General features: G+C 42.1%; 1 protein-coding gene across 1 annotated transcript in view; it reads right to left on the reverse strand.

Annotated features, from left to right (window-relative positions):
• Positions 1-3,756: 3,756 nt before the first annotated feature.
• slco5a1 (solute carrier organic anion transporter family member 5A1) overlaps positions 3,757-14,027 on the reverse strand; it is a gene marked incomplete at both ends in the record, with an annotated part of 30,782 nt that continues 20,511 nt past the window's right edge. The window contains 6 exons of the mRNA XM_079234540.1: positions 3,757-4,214; positions 5,684-5,748; positions 5,951-6,192; positions 6,721-6,880; positions 9,266-9,464; positions 12,778-12,942. Of these exons, the coding sequence (XP_079090666.1) occupies positions 3,757-4,214; positions 5,684-5,748; positions 5,951-6,192; positions 6,721-6,880; positions 9,266-9,464; positions 12,778-12,942 (1,289 nt within the window). The remainder of the gene's footprint in view (positions 4,215-5,683; positions 5,749-5,950; positions 6,193-6,720; positions 6,881-9,265; positions 9,465-12,777; positions 12,943-14,027) is intronic.

The following is a 14,027-nucleotide window of genomic DNA, read 5'->3' on the forward strand; positions in this document are numbered from 1 at the left end:
ATATTTAATTCTGCACGGATAACACCATTGATGTTTTTAATATGTTTTTATGAAAAACAAGTGTGAGTGGTGAAACCATTTCAACATCTGAATGAATAGTTAGCATTAGTCAGCTTTAGGTGCTGCAGTCTTTTAAGAATCTATAAATCATAAACCTGCCCAGCCTCAGGACGCTTCACCAGTACATTACCCACTCCATATAAATACAAAGGTTAAAATGCACTTTTGAACTTTTCCACGTGATGACCATGTTTGTGGATATGAAATCTGTGTCCATGTGTAAAATTAGATTTTATGAAAAGATTATTTCTACTCACTTTTTTAAAACGAAGACAATAACTGAATTGTCACGTCTGAAAAAGTTACAGAATCAACATAAATGCACATCGTTTTTACAAATGACTCTTGCTGAATGTTTTTTGCATTAGTTTGACCTCCTCGCCATACAGCATTAATAGTATCAGAAAGTATAGACAATCATGGGACAGTTTAAGTTAGTACATTTACTGACAGCTTGAACTGATAAGTTGCAGCAGCTGTGACTTTGCAGAGTTACACGTTTGTCACTAATCACAGCATTTTATTTGAAGTCAAATTATTACAAATCATAAGCAAATACCGACACAATCACCAAGGGTTGGAACATGTTAGTTGTGAGACTTTAATGGAAACGCCACCAGGCGTCTGATGTGGAGCTTCTGATAATCCTCAGCATAGTGTTGCACATGGCCAATTCATTCTGAATGTAACTGTGTCGTCCCTAAAAACTGGTGACATGCACAGTGTGTTCCAGCTTCATCTATGACAATGTTCACCTTTATACCTATAGTTCATCAAGAGCAACGGAGAGGTACCTTCTGGGTCAAATATGGTTCTGCAAAAACCGGCTGCTGTACTTTTCTTTGACGGTGTGTGTACAGAGCAACTCTGGTTTCAGGAAAGCCATGAAGCTGTTAAGAAATAAACTCTTTCAACCTTGTGATGTCTCCGCCGTTGAGTTTTGTCGCACCACATTATGCACAATGCTCTGCAATAATTCAGTCATCCAAGTCCATTTTTAATCAGTTTTTTTAATGACAAATATCAAGTATTCAAGGCATTTGTAAACCAAGAGTTCACAAACATCAATTAGACCTCTGCTCCTGAGGAACAAAAGCCATAAGAGCTTCACTTTCGGTTCAAATACTGATAGGAAAATGTGTGAAAACACACCTACAGTCAACCTTAGTCATCTGCCAGTAGTTTGAACAGCAGGACACTGAATACTAGTAGCAGTAGTGTCTCATGATCTGTGCCATTGCTGGATGATTCTCTACCCTTCCCTGGATATAACCGTTCTAGCAGTGGAGTCATGATAAAAGCTTAAGAGTTTGAAAAGTTCAGTAAGCATAAGAGTAGAATTTCAATCTAAATTTTAAACATTTTTACTCAAACATGTTCATTTGGTGTTTTATCAGAATAGCATTGCATAAGCGGCCACAACGCTAAGTGAATGTAATAAATACTTCATTGGAAGACGACTCACTGAGGATCACATTTGGCTTTCTAGTCACGCACGAGGACCTGATCAATAATCCCACATTGGTATTCCGCTCTTGAAGCGGCGATGAACTCTGAGCACGAGAGGAACGGTAGAGAATCATGACAGATAACCCGACTCCTCCCCACATGATGAACTCAACGCTTCCCTTGTGAATAATACTGTTCAGGCACAACGAGACAAATCCTCTGTTTTGTAACTTTCAGTTATTTCTTTTAATTTTAACTACAATGTCATAGATAAATTCATAAATATGCTTCTAACTATGTGTGAGCTGTATAATACGCTTCATTTGATTTGTCAATATTTACACAATGATCACTTATGAATATGTAATTTGAGGTACTAAGTCACGATAATACTAAAATTAGTTACTGCCATTATCACGTAATAATCTTTACCTGGCAGAAGCCTACGAATCTTTGCCAAAAATTCTAACTTTTCAAATGTATTCACTGCATCAGATTCCCCATTCCTTTGCAATATTTTAATAACTAAAAATGTAATCGAACTGATCATAATACGTACATAAAATGTTTTATTTTATTTTTACTTACTAATAGGTCCAATATTGAACAAACAAAATAGGCCATATTACCAGAACACTTTCTGTCCTATTCAAAAGGGGGAGATCCATAAGCCACTTACAAACATAACACACACACACACACACACACACACACACACACACACACACACACACAAAATCCAAAATTAAAAAGGAAAAGTAGACAATTTGAGTAAAACATGGCATAGGTTCCGAATAATGGGAATCTGGTGCGCTACATTTCAGTGCAGTGACTAAGTTTAATAGTTAACCTTTTAACCAAGAATGTCATAGTACAGTAAGACAAACATTCACTGGCCTTCACACAATCACCTCTTTGTCCACTAGAGGGCCCCAAACACCCAGAACTGAATAATCCACATCCAATTACTCCTGCTAATAAAAGGGGACCATTGTTTCACATGCTTGCTGCTCTACTTTCTTTAAAGCCTAGACTACTAGATAACTACTATGTACATCTGATGACCATAAGAATGGAGAAGCCATTACAATTTAAAGCCAAAGTGATGCATCCTTTCATTTGTTGTTGGTTGTTGCAATAGATAAGACACAAATAATTTAACTTTGAAGAAGTTGTGTATTAAAGTGGGTCAACTTAGTTGAGGTTTTGCCACATTCTTTAAAATCTCCATCGCATTTCAGTACAATCACATCTTTTGGACATACAGTAGCTTCAGCACATGGTCAGAGATGAGTTACCTTTCTTATTCATTAATCCTTTTTGCCATTTGGCAAATTATTACACATTATAATAGTTAAGTAGTGTGGTGTGTAATGAAATATAGATTTCAGAGAAGTCATTAAACACTGTACCATTGGTGCTTGTCGGCTTTAAGCTACATGGTTACCATCCAACGGGCGCAAAGACTCAAGTTCAGTGATGTCTGTTACCAAACACAGAAGCTGAGGGCGACAAAGCAGAATATTGTCGCTCCACTGAGAGGACAGGGACTGGCTTTTCGGTAGCTAGCGTTTACCCTGGGAGCTAGCTTTGTGTACTGGACTGGCCGAGACAGCCTGAGAGGCACTGTTACAAAAAAGAAAGAAAAACACTTCTTCAATTCTTATGATCCAAACAACACCAGAAAAGAGAAAAGGCGGAAAAGGCTCAAATACAAGAGAGGTTGCCGATATGTTGACGGCTCAGACTGGATGGGAAAATGGAATTATGAATGAGCCGTCAATAACAAGTAGCAATTGAGCGGGGAATAAGAAAGGAGGTACAGATGAGCTGTACAGTAAGAGGGGGAGCTGTACAGGATCTTGCATAGTACAGGTTTGTCAGTTGTGCTTTAGAGGCTGAGGATGACTCATCTGTACAGAGATGTTAATGCCCTGCCCGCTAACAGTAGCACCATGTGATGTCTTTACATCATCGGACACCTTCAAGCGGAGGTCTGACCTTCTGTGTGGATGCGGCCGATGATACGCTCAGAATGAAAGAACATTTGTCAGTCTCCTGTACAAGCAACAATGAGCAGCCCTTTAAATATGGTGGCTGCACCGTGTCTCTGCCTGCACGTCCTACAGCAGCCGTGGAGCCCCGCCTGGCGTCTGATCGGTGTAAAGCAGACACTGTGTGATGACGAAACACAAACAGGAAGGCACGTCTCACAATGGACCCCCCGGAGGGACGCTCGGAGTGCTCTCAGACATGGGCGGAGCCTCTGTGGTGATGTGGCAACAGGGTGGGCGGGGATATTGCTTTGAGGGCATTGCCGGGGCAGCTGAGGCTGCTGTGGCCACGGTTGAGCAGCAGGGCGGCAGGCGCGTCGAGCCGAGGCGGGATGAACACGGGGCAGGAGCGGGTGCGGGCGTGGCTTTTGTGACCCCCGGCGTGGCAGATGAGCTCGCTGACTGTGCCCAGAGGAGGGAGGTGCTGGCGCCAGCGGTCCGCCCGATCCTCCTTATGCTTGATCGAGTACCAGGTGAGGAAGATGAAGATGAAGCCCACAAACTTAAGGCTAGCCGCCAGGCCAAAGTAGACGAAGCGGAACGAGGTGACATCGTACTCCCAGCAGGAGCCGTGCACGCCGCAGTCCTGCTGCCACAGCATGCAGGTGGTGTCAATCACAGCACCAAAGTAGATGGGCGTGGGGATGTAGGCTGAGGGAGGAGAGGCGGGATGAAACACTTAACATCTGGTAAACAAGACAGTTAATTCTTAGCCAGTTTTGACAATACAACTTTAGGCTTAAGTCGCTATTTTTCTCCCATTTATAGACCAGTCTTTGCATTTCTCACAATTGAAAAGTGGGCGAGGCACAGTTGGATGTGTCAAACCCATCAGAGTTTAGCATCAGCTGATGCTGATGTTGCCAGCACTGTAAACCACACCCACACAGTCCTGATGACTGTGACAAGAGTATTAACTGAATGTGAAGATTCTATTTATCCTGATTTAGTTATGAAATAATAACTTTATAGAAAAAATATGGATGTAAACTTTTACAGTTTGAATGGCATCTGCCAACATATATATTGTATATTTTCCTGTAAGTACACATTGAAAGTAGGTTTTAAAAATCAGGACAATCTTGTATATGGTAAATAATGTGTACAACTAATGGAATGGAATTGAGAAACCGCACCGGAAAGAAGATTGAATGGATTGTAAAACCATCGTCTACCACTTGGTGCCACCATTTCATGCAGATCAGAAGCAGGTTTGATCCCCTCAGTCAGTAGCGTCATTGCCATAAAAATGTCATAGGATGGTATGTCGTGAAAAATGTATATGAAAAAGTAAATCATAACAAAATGCATGGAATAAAGTCATGATATAGTGTGCCATAAAAAGTAATGGTTTAGAATAAAAAAATAATAATATTTATAACAAAATATGTCATGAAAAAGTCCTAAAAAGGCTAAATAGAAAGTATGCCGAAATAAGTCATGAACAAAAGTCACAGTATAGCATGTCAAAAAGAACCATAGCGCTGCATGTCAAAAAAAGTCATAAAGAAGACAAATAGCATGTCAAAAAACTCATCGCATATTATGCCAAAAAAAGTTAAAGTATAATATGTAAAAGTCAAAGTACAACATGTTATTGAAAAGTCATTATATTATAGAATGTGGAAAAAAAGTATAGTATTGCATGTCAAATTTTCTTGATTTAAAGTCTTATAAAAGCATGTCGAAAAAAGTGCTAGTCCTCTCTTGCCCCCCATGTGAACATCTTTCAGTGGTTCCAGAGACGTGATGCGACAGCTTTATGCTCACACAGCCATACCAAGCAGATTTGAGGCATGTAAGGGCAGCGCTTACTAACCCTGGGGGCTTTTATACGCCCATCAACACAAAAGTTCAGAGGTCGTCTATGCTGCTACATTCCTGCTCTCTGGGAAATTGAAGGGTGTTCGCAAGGAAAAGAGCCAATTAGACTTGACTGGCTGCACATTTTGAACTGTTCAGGTGGTGATTTACTATCCAATTATTGACAGATGTATTACAAATATGTAGCTTTTCACTAAATTAAACCATTTGTCCTTTTTTTTGTGGTCCAAAATCCTTTTAACCTTGAGCATCTACTCGTTGATTATTCACCATAGCGCAAATATTCAGGAACTTACCAAGAGTTCGGAGCAAGACAAACTGCATCCCAAGAGCAAAAGGCCTCTCCTGTTCATCAACAGACCTGAGAGAGGAGAAACGGCATGTAAATGCTACAGATTCACTGCATTCAAATAAAGGCAAAAAACCTTCCATGTATTATTATTGTAAAACAGACAGAAACTGAGACTAACAACCAGCTGATCACCAGCTGTAACAGTACTCCGCCCTCTCAATCCTGCAGAAAGAGAACTCTGTGATGATGATTGGCAGAACCAGTCACTTACCGGAGTGTGACGATGATGGCGGAGGGCTGGGCACAAGCGGTGATAAGAGTGACAATGAAGAGGAAGATGAGGAAAGGGATGAGGGTGTTGCAGGTGCGGTCACACTTCCCCGAAATGGCGTAGCCGTTTTCGTTCAGGTAGGTTTTAACGATGACCAGTTGGAGCTGGTTGACCTGGCCGCCGGAGGACGGAGTGATGACCTGTCGGCTCTGCACACAGCCGCAGTCGGTGTAGTTCCTAATCTGTAGGGAGAAACAATATAAAGGATATCTTAATACCCACTCAGATGGGGGAGCGCTCTTTGTAAAATGGTCAAATCTTACGCTAATCCCATTATTACCGATATCGTTGCAAAAAAATGTTTAATTTTTTGACTGACACACACACACACACACACACATCTAGATATTCCTTTTCCTCATAGAGTTATAGCTTCCTATCTGACATTGTTGTGGAAACTGACACTTCCTGTACTTTCAGAACTGTGAGAGCAGAATGTACAGAGAACATGTCTTTGTGTGTTTATTATGATTAGTGTGACCGTTCTCTGAAATCATTTACATTATTCCTTTTTTAGTCTACTTGGTGTATACATAGCTACATAGAAATTATTTCTGAAACAAGAAGAGTGTGAACGAGTGAGTGAGTGTGTGTGTGTGTGTGTGTGTGTGTGTGTGTGTGTGTGTGTGTGTGTGTGTGTGTGTGTGTGTGTGTGTGTGTGTGTGTGTGTGTGTGTGTGTGTGTGTGTGTGTGTGTGTGTGAGAACTTACCCCAGTGCTATCATTGCCCACGGCGCTGCATCCAGCCAGACAGGGGTTGAAATAGGTAATGCCATCAGAGCCGCAGACCGGCGCGTACTCATGGATCCTGCAGCCACAGTTCACGTTGCAACTGCCCGTCAGGTTCCTGTGGGTCATCGTAAGGGTCGGACTGCACAAAAGGGACACAGAAAACATTTGTTAAGAACAACATTAACACTTTTTATACCTCTTTATCATTGTAATGTTTTGCATTTCAAAACTATTGGATAATGTTTTTAAAAAAAGAAACCATGTCAGTGCATTTAAGTCACAGTTAAGGGGCTAGCATGGGACTCAACCATGCAACTACATGTAGGAGCATTTGTTAGTTTTCTACACATTATTGTATTTAAATTAGTTTCAGTGCAACCTCTTTGACAAATTACATTACATTTCACTTAGCTGACGCTTTTATCCATACGACTTACACATTTTTGCTCTATACACCGTAGACACAGCAACAGGGCAATTAGGGGTTCTTGCTCAAGGACACATCGACATGGACTAGTGGAGCCGGGGTTTGAACCACCAATCCTCTGATTGAAAGAGGGGCGTGCTAACCACTGAGCCACAGTCGCCACAAATGCTCACAATCCCCATAGAACCAAAGCTTCCTGGCGCAAAGAGGGCGATACTTCTCCCCCCTCTCTCCTTCCCTGCATGGCATCCCTCTATAAACGCTTGTTTCAGCAGGAACAAAGGCCCACACAGCCATTGGCTAGTGGGGAGCGACACCTCCAGTGCCTCCAGAGGCATCGTGGGAACAGAAGGTGGAATCTGACTTTGTCTAAACCGGGAGCAGTGAAGCGAGTCCTGGGTTTTCTCTGGGAAGCTTCGCTCTGAGCCCTGCGGAACCGCCGGGGACGGGCCTAACAACACACCAGCCTGGGAGTGACGCTGCAGCCTGCACTTACAGCCGCAAAACCAACACTGACAATACATGGCTCTCTGAAAGTTTGTATTTTGATTATGTCTTTGAGTTACCAAAGAGGAAAAACATATACTATCAGTGAAACTAAAAAGTGATACTCAGCCTCATTTTTATATTGGTTGTCACAGGGGAAGTACATTTGAACCCGTCCTGACATAACAGTGCTACATTCCACACACTGTGTGTGAGGGAGGGAGAGAGAGAGGGAGGGGGTGAGAGAGAGAGTGTGTGTGTTTCATGCAAAGCATTAGCCCTGCCTGAGTCGCAGGCTCACTGCACTGATTGCACATGTCCTTTTTCCCAGACTAAACCCCGGCCCTCACTGAACTCTCCAGATGTTGTGGCACCCGAACAGAGGGCCAAGAGGGCGAGAGGCTTAATGTGGTTTAGTGCGGCAGACAGTGAACAGGGAGAAGGAATTTATCAAGATACTCTGTAACGGAGGACACAAAGGTGTGGTCAGCTGATTCTGATCACTGGACAGCTGACTGGCTACACAGCAGCTCTTCATTCAGCATTCAGGCCCAACTCAGTCATGCAATGCTTTTGCAGATATTCAAGAATATTACATAACTTCATCTATTGGCTCTGACAAAGTTGAGGACTTTTGGAGTTTGTCTCGTTCTATTTTTTGTTGTGCAAAATAGTCTCCGGCCTCTCAGCGGGGGAGAGCTATTTCCAGACTAATGTGCGAGTACAGACCATTGACACAAAGGGTGGGCTCGGCCTAAACATTCCTCATGTGGGCGCTACCGGTGACGAGTGACCAGTGCTGTTCATAATGAGGAGCCGCTACTGGCTCGTCTTGTTGACCCCTCTATAAACACTGGCGTAAACAAAGACTACAGTTGTTAATGGGGCTTTAAAAAGGCCCACTAACTATTTGGCAAATAAGCACTATGAATTAGTAATGTGAAAAGTAAATTCACAGCAGTTGAGCACTTTCACCTCTTTGTGTTTAGTGTTTTGTAAACTTCTGAGAGGATGCTGTTGGCTGGTCTGTAAAGCCTAAAGACGCAAATGCTATAATAATAATAATTAAAACAATAAATGCATGGTACATGTTGGCAGAATACAGTATGATAAATTAGGATTTGTATACAGTAAACATGCGTTATACATTAGTATGTCTTTTGCATCATCCAAGGTCACCGCATATTGCCCCTCTGAATGCGTTCCTAATCGTGTGTCTTAACAGACGTTCGCTCCGTGTTTCTGTCTGCAGACACATCGGATGACTGTTTGGTTCACCGTGTGGCTGATCTGCTGATGTGGTGTTGAGCAGAAGCCTCCGAAATAGAGGTGATTCAACGAAGCCACGAGAGCAGGTGCCAGCGTTGCTAATTAATCATTTGTTCTCCAGCACATGATGATGGGAGCGGTGACGGCATCCTGAGCCCACACCTTTCTCCAGTATGTGTGTAATTCTATAGATAGATTTGAATTAATGAGCAGACTTTTTTGTTTTTTTAATAAGCTGTGTAGAAACAAATGTATAGCTGGCTTCCTGTACCACATACATAACACGAGTCATATTGTGTATATATTCAGGCAGAATTTGCTTCCAAGTACATTGGTCCTTACCCAGTGGTGTAAGGAATGTTGATGCCTCCTAAATTGATGCTCTCGCAGCCCACTATGAAGAGTGTGGAAAAGCAGAGCAGAGACACCCCGCTGCAGATCATGGCCAGCTTGGCCGACTCTCTGGCGCCGAGCTTCAGCTTCTTGATGATGTAGCCCCCCAGCACGATGCCTACCCCGGCACTGGGTACGATGATCAAACCTGCGAGGGAAAAAAGAGCGGGTGAGATGGAGGGGGGGAAACAAACCTCAGAGGTGCTGCGGCACAGAACGACACAATAATAGAGCAGCTACTTTGTGTCAAGTAAATGTTGACACCGATTTAATTGCTGTGATGCACGACTGACTGAGTGCAAGAAGCATCTGATCTACAGTCTTTCAATACAGGAGCACGAACATGAATAATGTGAACTCGTCATGGTTTTATATGAAAGATTGTATGGTGTTTTGTTGGACATGGGAGCTTGACAAATAAACTTTGCACGTTAATCAAAGAAGAAATAACTTCAAATTAAAATATAAAAAAATGGATCACAAGAGGATTCGCCGCATTAATGTGACCAAGCTACACTGTGGGCTACCAGTGAGTCCTTTCAGACTGTGGCAGCACAGAGCACGTGCTACCAGTCTACTAGAGGTGGTCTAATTGACAGCGTGAAGAAAAGGCAAAGCTGGCTGCTGGACCGGGTGTAAAGTGTCACATTGTGCAGGAGTGAAGGCCTCGGGAGGCCAGCCACAGGCACTCACGGACGGTTAAGGAGCAAGATGGGGTCAGTCAGCGGGGCGGAGGGTCGTCAAAGACGGAATCAGCAGAGAAGTGATCAAAATTCATGGGAATGTCATTTGTGTGTAGCAGAGAAAGAAAGTGTGTCTCTTTGAGCACACTCGGTGAGACAGCTGTGGCATAACGTTATCCTGTTAAGTGCATGTTTATGTGCTAAAACCTTGTGCTTTCTGCAGGATTAAACATGTACACAGCCAAACCAGATATCATATCAGTGACATAAGGCACACACACACACTATTGTGTAGGATTACATGCTATACAAATGGGTTAACAGTCATTTGATAAAAGTGTGCATGCCGATGCTAATCTATTATAGAGATCCTCAATCACAGAAACTGTGAATCTCATGACAAACCTTTTGTGCCGCTTACAATTGTCAACTTCAGCCCATACAGCAGAGACAGAAGAAGAACAAGTCAGAGAGCAGCCAGAGCATAATGGGGGAAACTGCATTCGAGTGAGGCGTGTGCGACGTGTTACAGTGCTATTTCTGTAGCGACATCTAATGAGCGTGGAGCAGTTGCGGCTCTGTAATCGAGCATGATACGGACTCACCGAGGTGGTAATTTGTAAGATTTCCATTTATCATATTTTGACATCTTTGGTTTCTACATTGCCGTCTTCATGCTATTATATCTTTAAACTGTATGCATTTTTCTTTAGAGCCTTCTTTGGACTCTTCAGCCACTGTGGCAAATGCTGATCATTCTAGATACCAAACTCATGGTTTGCCCGGTTTCATGTAAGATCTAGAGAAGAGTTAAAGATGAGTTGGCCACTTGGGATCAGTGTAAAGAAGATGTGAACATATCATTGAGTACCTTTGTGTATGAAGCATTTGGGACATGCTATATACTATGACTTTTTAAAAGTCTTATTTGGACATACTATATTATTTGAACATGCTATGACTTTTTAATCACAATCTACAACCTTTTTTTTTAAGCTACTTTTATGACTTTTAAAAATTCTATTATACTTTGTTTCTGGCAACTAATGAAATCAAGTCCAATATTAACTTTTTTAGTTTGTTTTCTGTCCCTGCACAGCACTACTAACAGTTGCCTACTCCTTCTGAAAATGAGCTTGATGAGAATCGAGAGTCTGAACCAAAGCAGCCTTTAAATCAGACCAACGAGCTGAAAGTCTATAAAACTGTACAGAGCGGAGAGGAACTACAGAGTTGCGGGATAATAATCCGTTTGATCTCTGTATGATATCATGCTAACATGGCTCCAGCGTTATTACATTCTCGCTCTCTTGCTCATATTATATTTATATGTATATTTTAGTATTTACCATCTCCCCATAGTTTTCTATGAACAAACTAATTCCAACACTAAGACCTCCTGTGAGTCCAGTTATTTGGTTATTTGTTGTATTTGAAGCAGGATGTTTAACATCCAAATATATCACACAATGAACAGGCAATTTAATGATATATCCCTGTAGTGGTCCTGCTTGACAGAATAAAAATGGGGTCAATGATGATGAGACCATTCTTGAGACGATTTTTTGGTGGTTTTGATCTCGTCTCACGAGTTTTAAACTCTGCTGCCTGGTATTCTGGTCCGTCTTAAAAACCATTCAGAACAATCAGGGAAACGTCACAGTTGGAAAGTCCATCTGTCTGAGGAAGCACTGGGCTCCCATCAACAGGAGTTCCTCCTCCATCATCACATCCCAGCAGCTTGGCATCGTTTTGGTAGCCATGGCAACCGCACCTCCCGCTTGCCCTTACCCCTTGTATCCTGGCAACAGGCACATGAGATGAGGCAATGGCATTGTGCGTGTATGTGCATCTAAGAGGTGACCATATGTTAGCGACAACACACACACACACTTTTCTTTCTTTCACACAATTAATTTGATTTTCAATCATTCCTAATAATCCTGAAACCAAATTGGTTGTGTTTTATAAAGTACCACTGGCTTCGACACGACTGACTGATGTATAGACGCTATATATGTGGTGAACAATTTACAGGCAGTGCAGGCAGAGGGTAGTGTGTGTGTGTGAGTGTGAGTGTGAGTGTGTGTGTGTGTGTGGCCACAGTATGGTGAATGTATCTCCTGCAGTCAACAGTGACGTGTGCTGCAGTCAGATGAAGCTCATCACTGAATGAAAGTCAGCAGTGACTCATCGCTCTGGCCCCCTAACTTGTGAATCATCATATACGCAACATGATGATACATCTCTTGTTGGATAATTGATTGATCAGAATTAACCCAAAGAAAGCAACATAAAACATGTAACACATACATGTTCACTGCAGTGAAAACAGTGTTTCCTAAAAACAGTTTTCTAAATTAATTTGTGAGTATATTTATGTCAATATTTCACATGCAGGTTAAAACACAAAGTCCTTAAATAATAATGTAGTAATATATTTATTACTCTGTAATCTTTGGATGAAGCTCAATAAACTAATTATCTATTACTTTTTAAAGTGCTGCAGCCTTGGGTAATATATTGTAATTACCATATTAATACCATCATGTTCTATTGCATAATCTTCAATGGAATATATGATATTTACTTTATTATTCAGAACATATTGTACAGACTCCCTCGTTATAGGCTCCCACATCCTTAAATGTGACAGTGGCTGCAGTGACTCACAAGACAGCTCACATGTATACTCAACTCAACTGTGATGGAGTCAATTAAAAATAAATTGAATGAATGAACAAAGACAGACACCCTTAAAAAAAAAAAAAGACTTACCGGTGTATATGCTGGCGTTGGAGGCAGGGATACCAAACTGTGACTCTATAAACTTGGGGATGAAGGTGATGAAGGCGGTGACGATGGCACACTCTGCCGTGTAGGACAGGCTGACGAACAGGAAGGTCATGTTGCTGAGGATCCTCAGGGCCGCCTTGGGGAGGTCTGGGGAGGGATACAAGACAAGACAGAGCACGCTATTACAGTGGTTCTGCAATTAACACTCAATCAGTCTCTTTGTTTGCCTCTCACGGCCACACTGACTTCACTCGACGGGCATCATCAGAAGAAGGATCATTACCGGCAAGCTGTAAATGAGAAAAAGCTGCCTGCATCTGTAACCCAAGCAAACCGTGCTTATTATTACCATGTTAGTGATGAGTCAATTTAACACCATCTTTAAATGTCTCTGCAACATGCATACATAAACCAACCATGTCTCATTACATCTGGTATAGAGTCTCCTTGTTTCCTGCAAGACGGCAGAAACAAACAAGACATAAACACACAGACGCTCATTGTAGCCAGAAACCCTTCGAAGCTTGAAAACATGGCTACCAGCAGGTTTTGATGTATAATGAAAGTATGTGGATCATGTGCATTTCTGCCGAGAGCCCAAAACAATCCATGCTCTGCAAGTCCAGCCTGAATGCAGTCATCCTTGGTTCACCATAACGAGGGCAAACATGCCCTTTACGACTGCCTGGGGGCAGTGTCCATACGATTTGGTTGACATGATGCAGAATACCCTCTCATCCTGAAACTCACAAGTCATGTGGTCAAACTGTGAGTACATTTCTGTTACCAGGCAGAACAGGTTTGAGCTTTCTCTATGGAGCCATTGATCACGAAAGATAAGCATCCGATGTCCCTTTCTGCTGCGCAGAATAAACAAACGGGAAAGGAGATTCAGTTTCTTACTCACAGCGAGGCAGATGCTTGCTGTCATGGCAACTCAAACATGGGTCTCCCAGTTGAATAACTAATTTCCAAATCATGACACCACTGTGCTGCCCATACATCAACTCAATGAGGTGTGTGTTAACAGCCCTAAACGACCGATTCGATTAAAAATGACATACCATCAATGTCCATTTTCCCATTCTGCAAATCATCTTCCTCTCAACTTTAAGTCCCATTCATAACATCCTGTTTAATATAGAGACATGACACAACTTTGAGAGAAAACTACATCTCTGCCAGATCATTTTAAGACCGCTATGACGGTCGTCTTGATTCGTTAAATGTCT

The sequence above is a fragment of the Taurulus bubalis genome (assembly GCF_910589615.1).
Source record: "Taurulus bubalis genome assembly, chromosome: 18".
NCBI classification, from domain to species: domain Eukaryota; kingdom Metazoa; phylum Chordata; class Actinopteri; order Perciformes; family Cottidae; genus Taurulus; species Taurulus bubalis.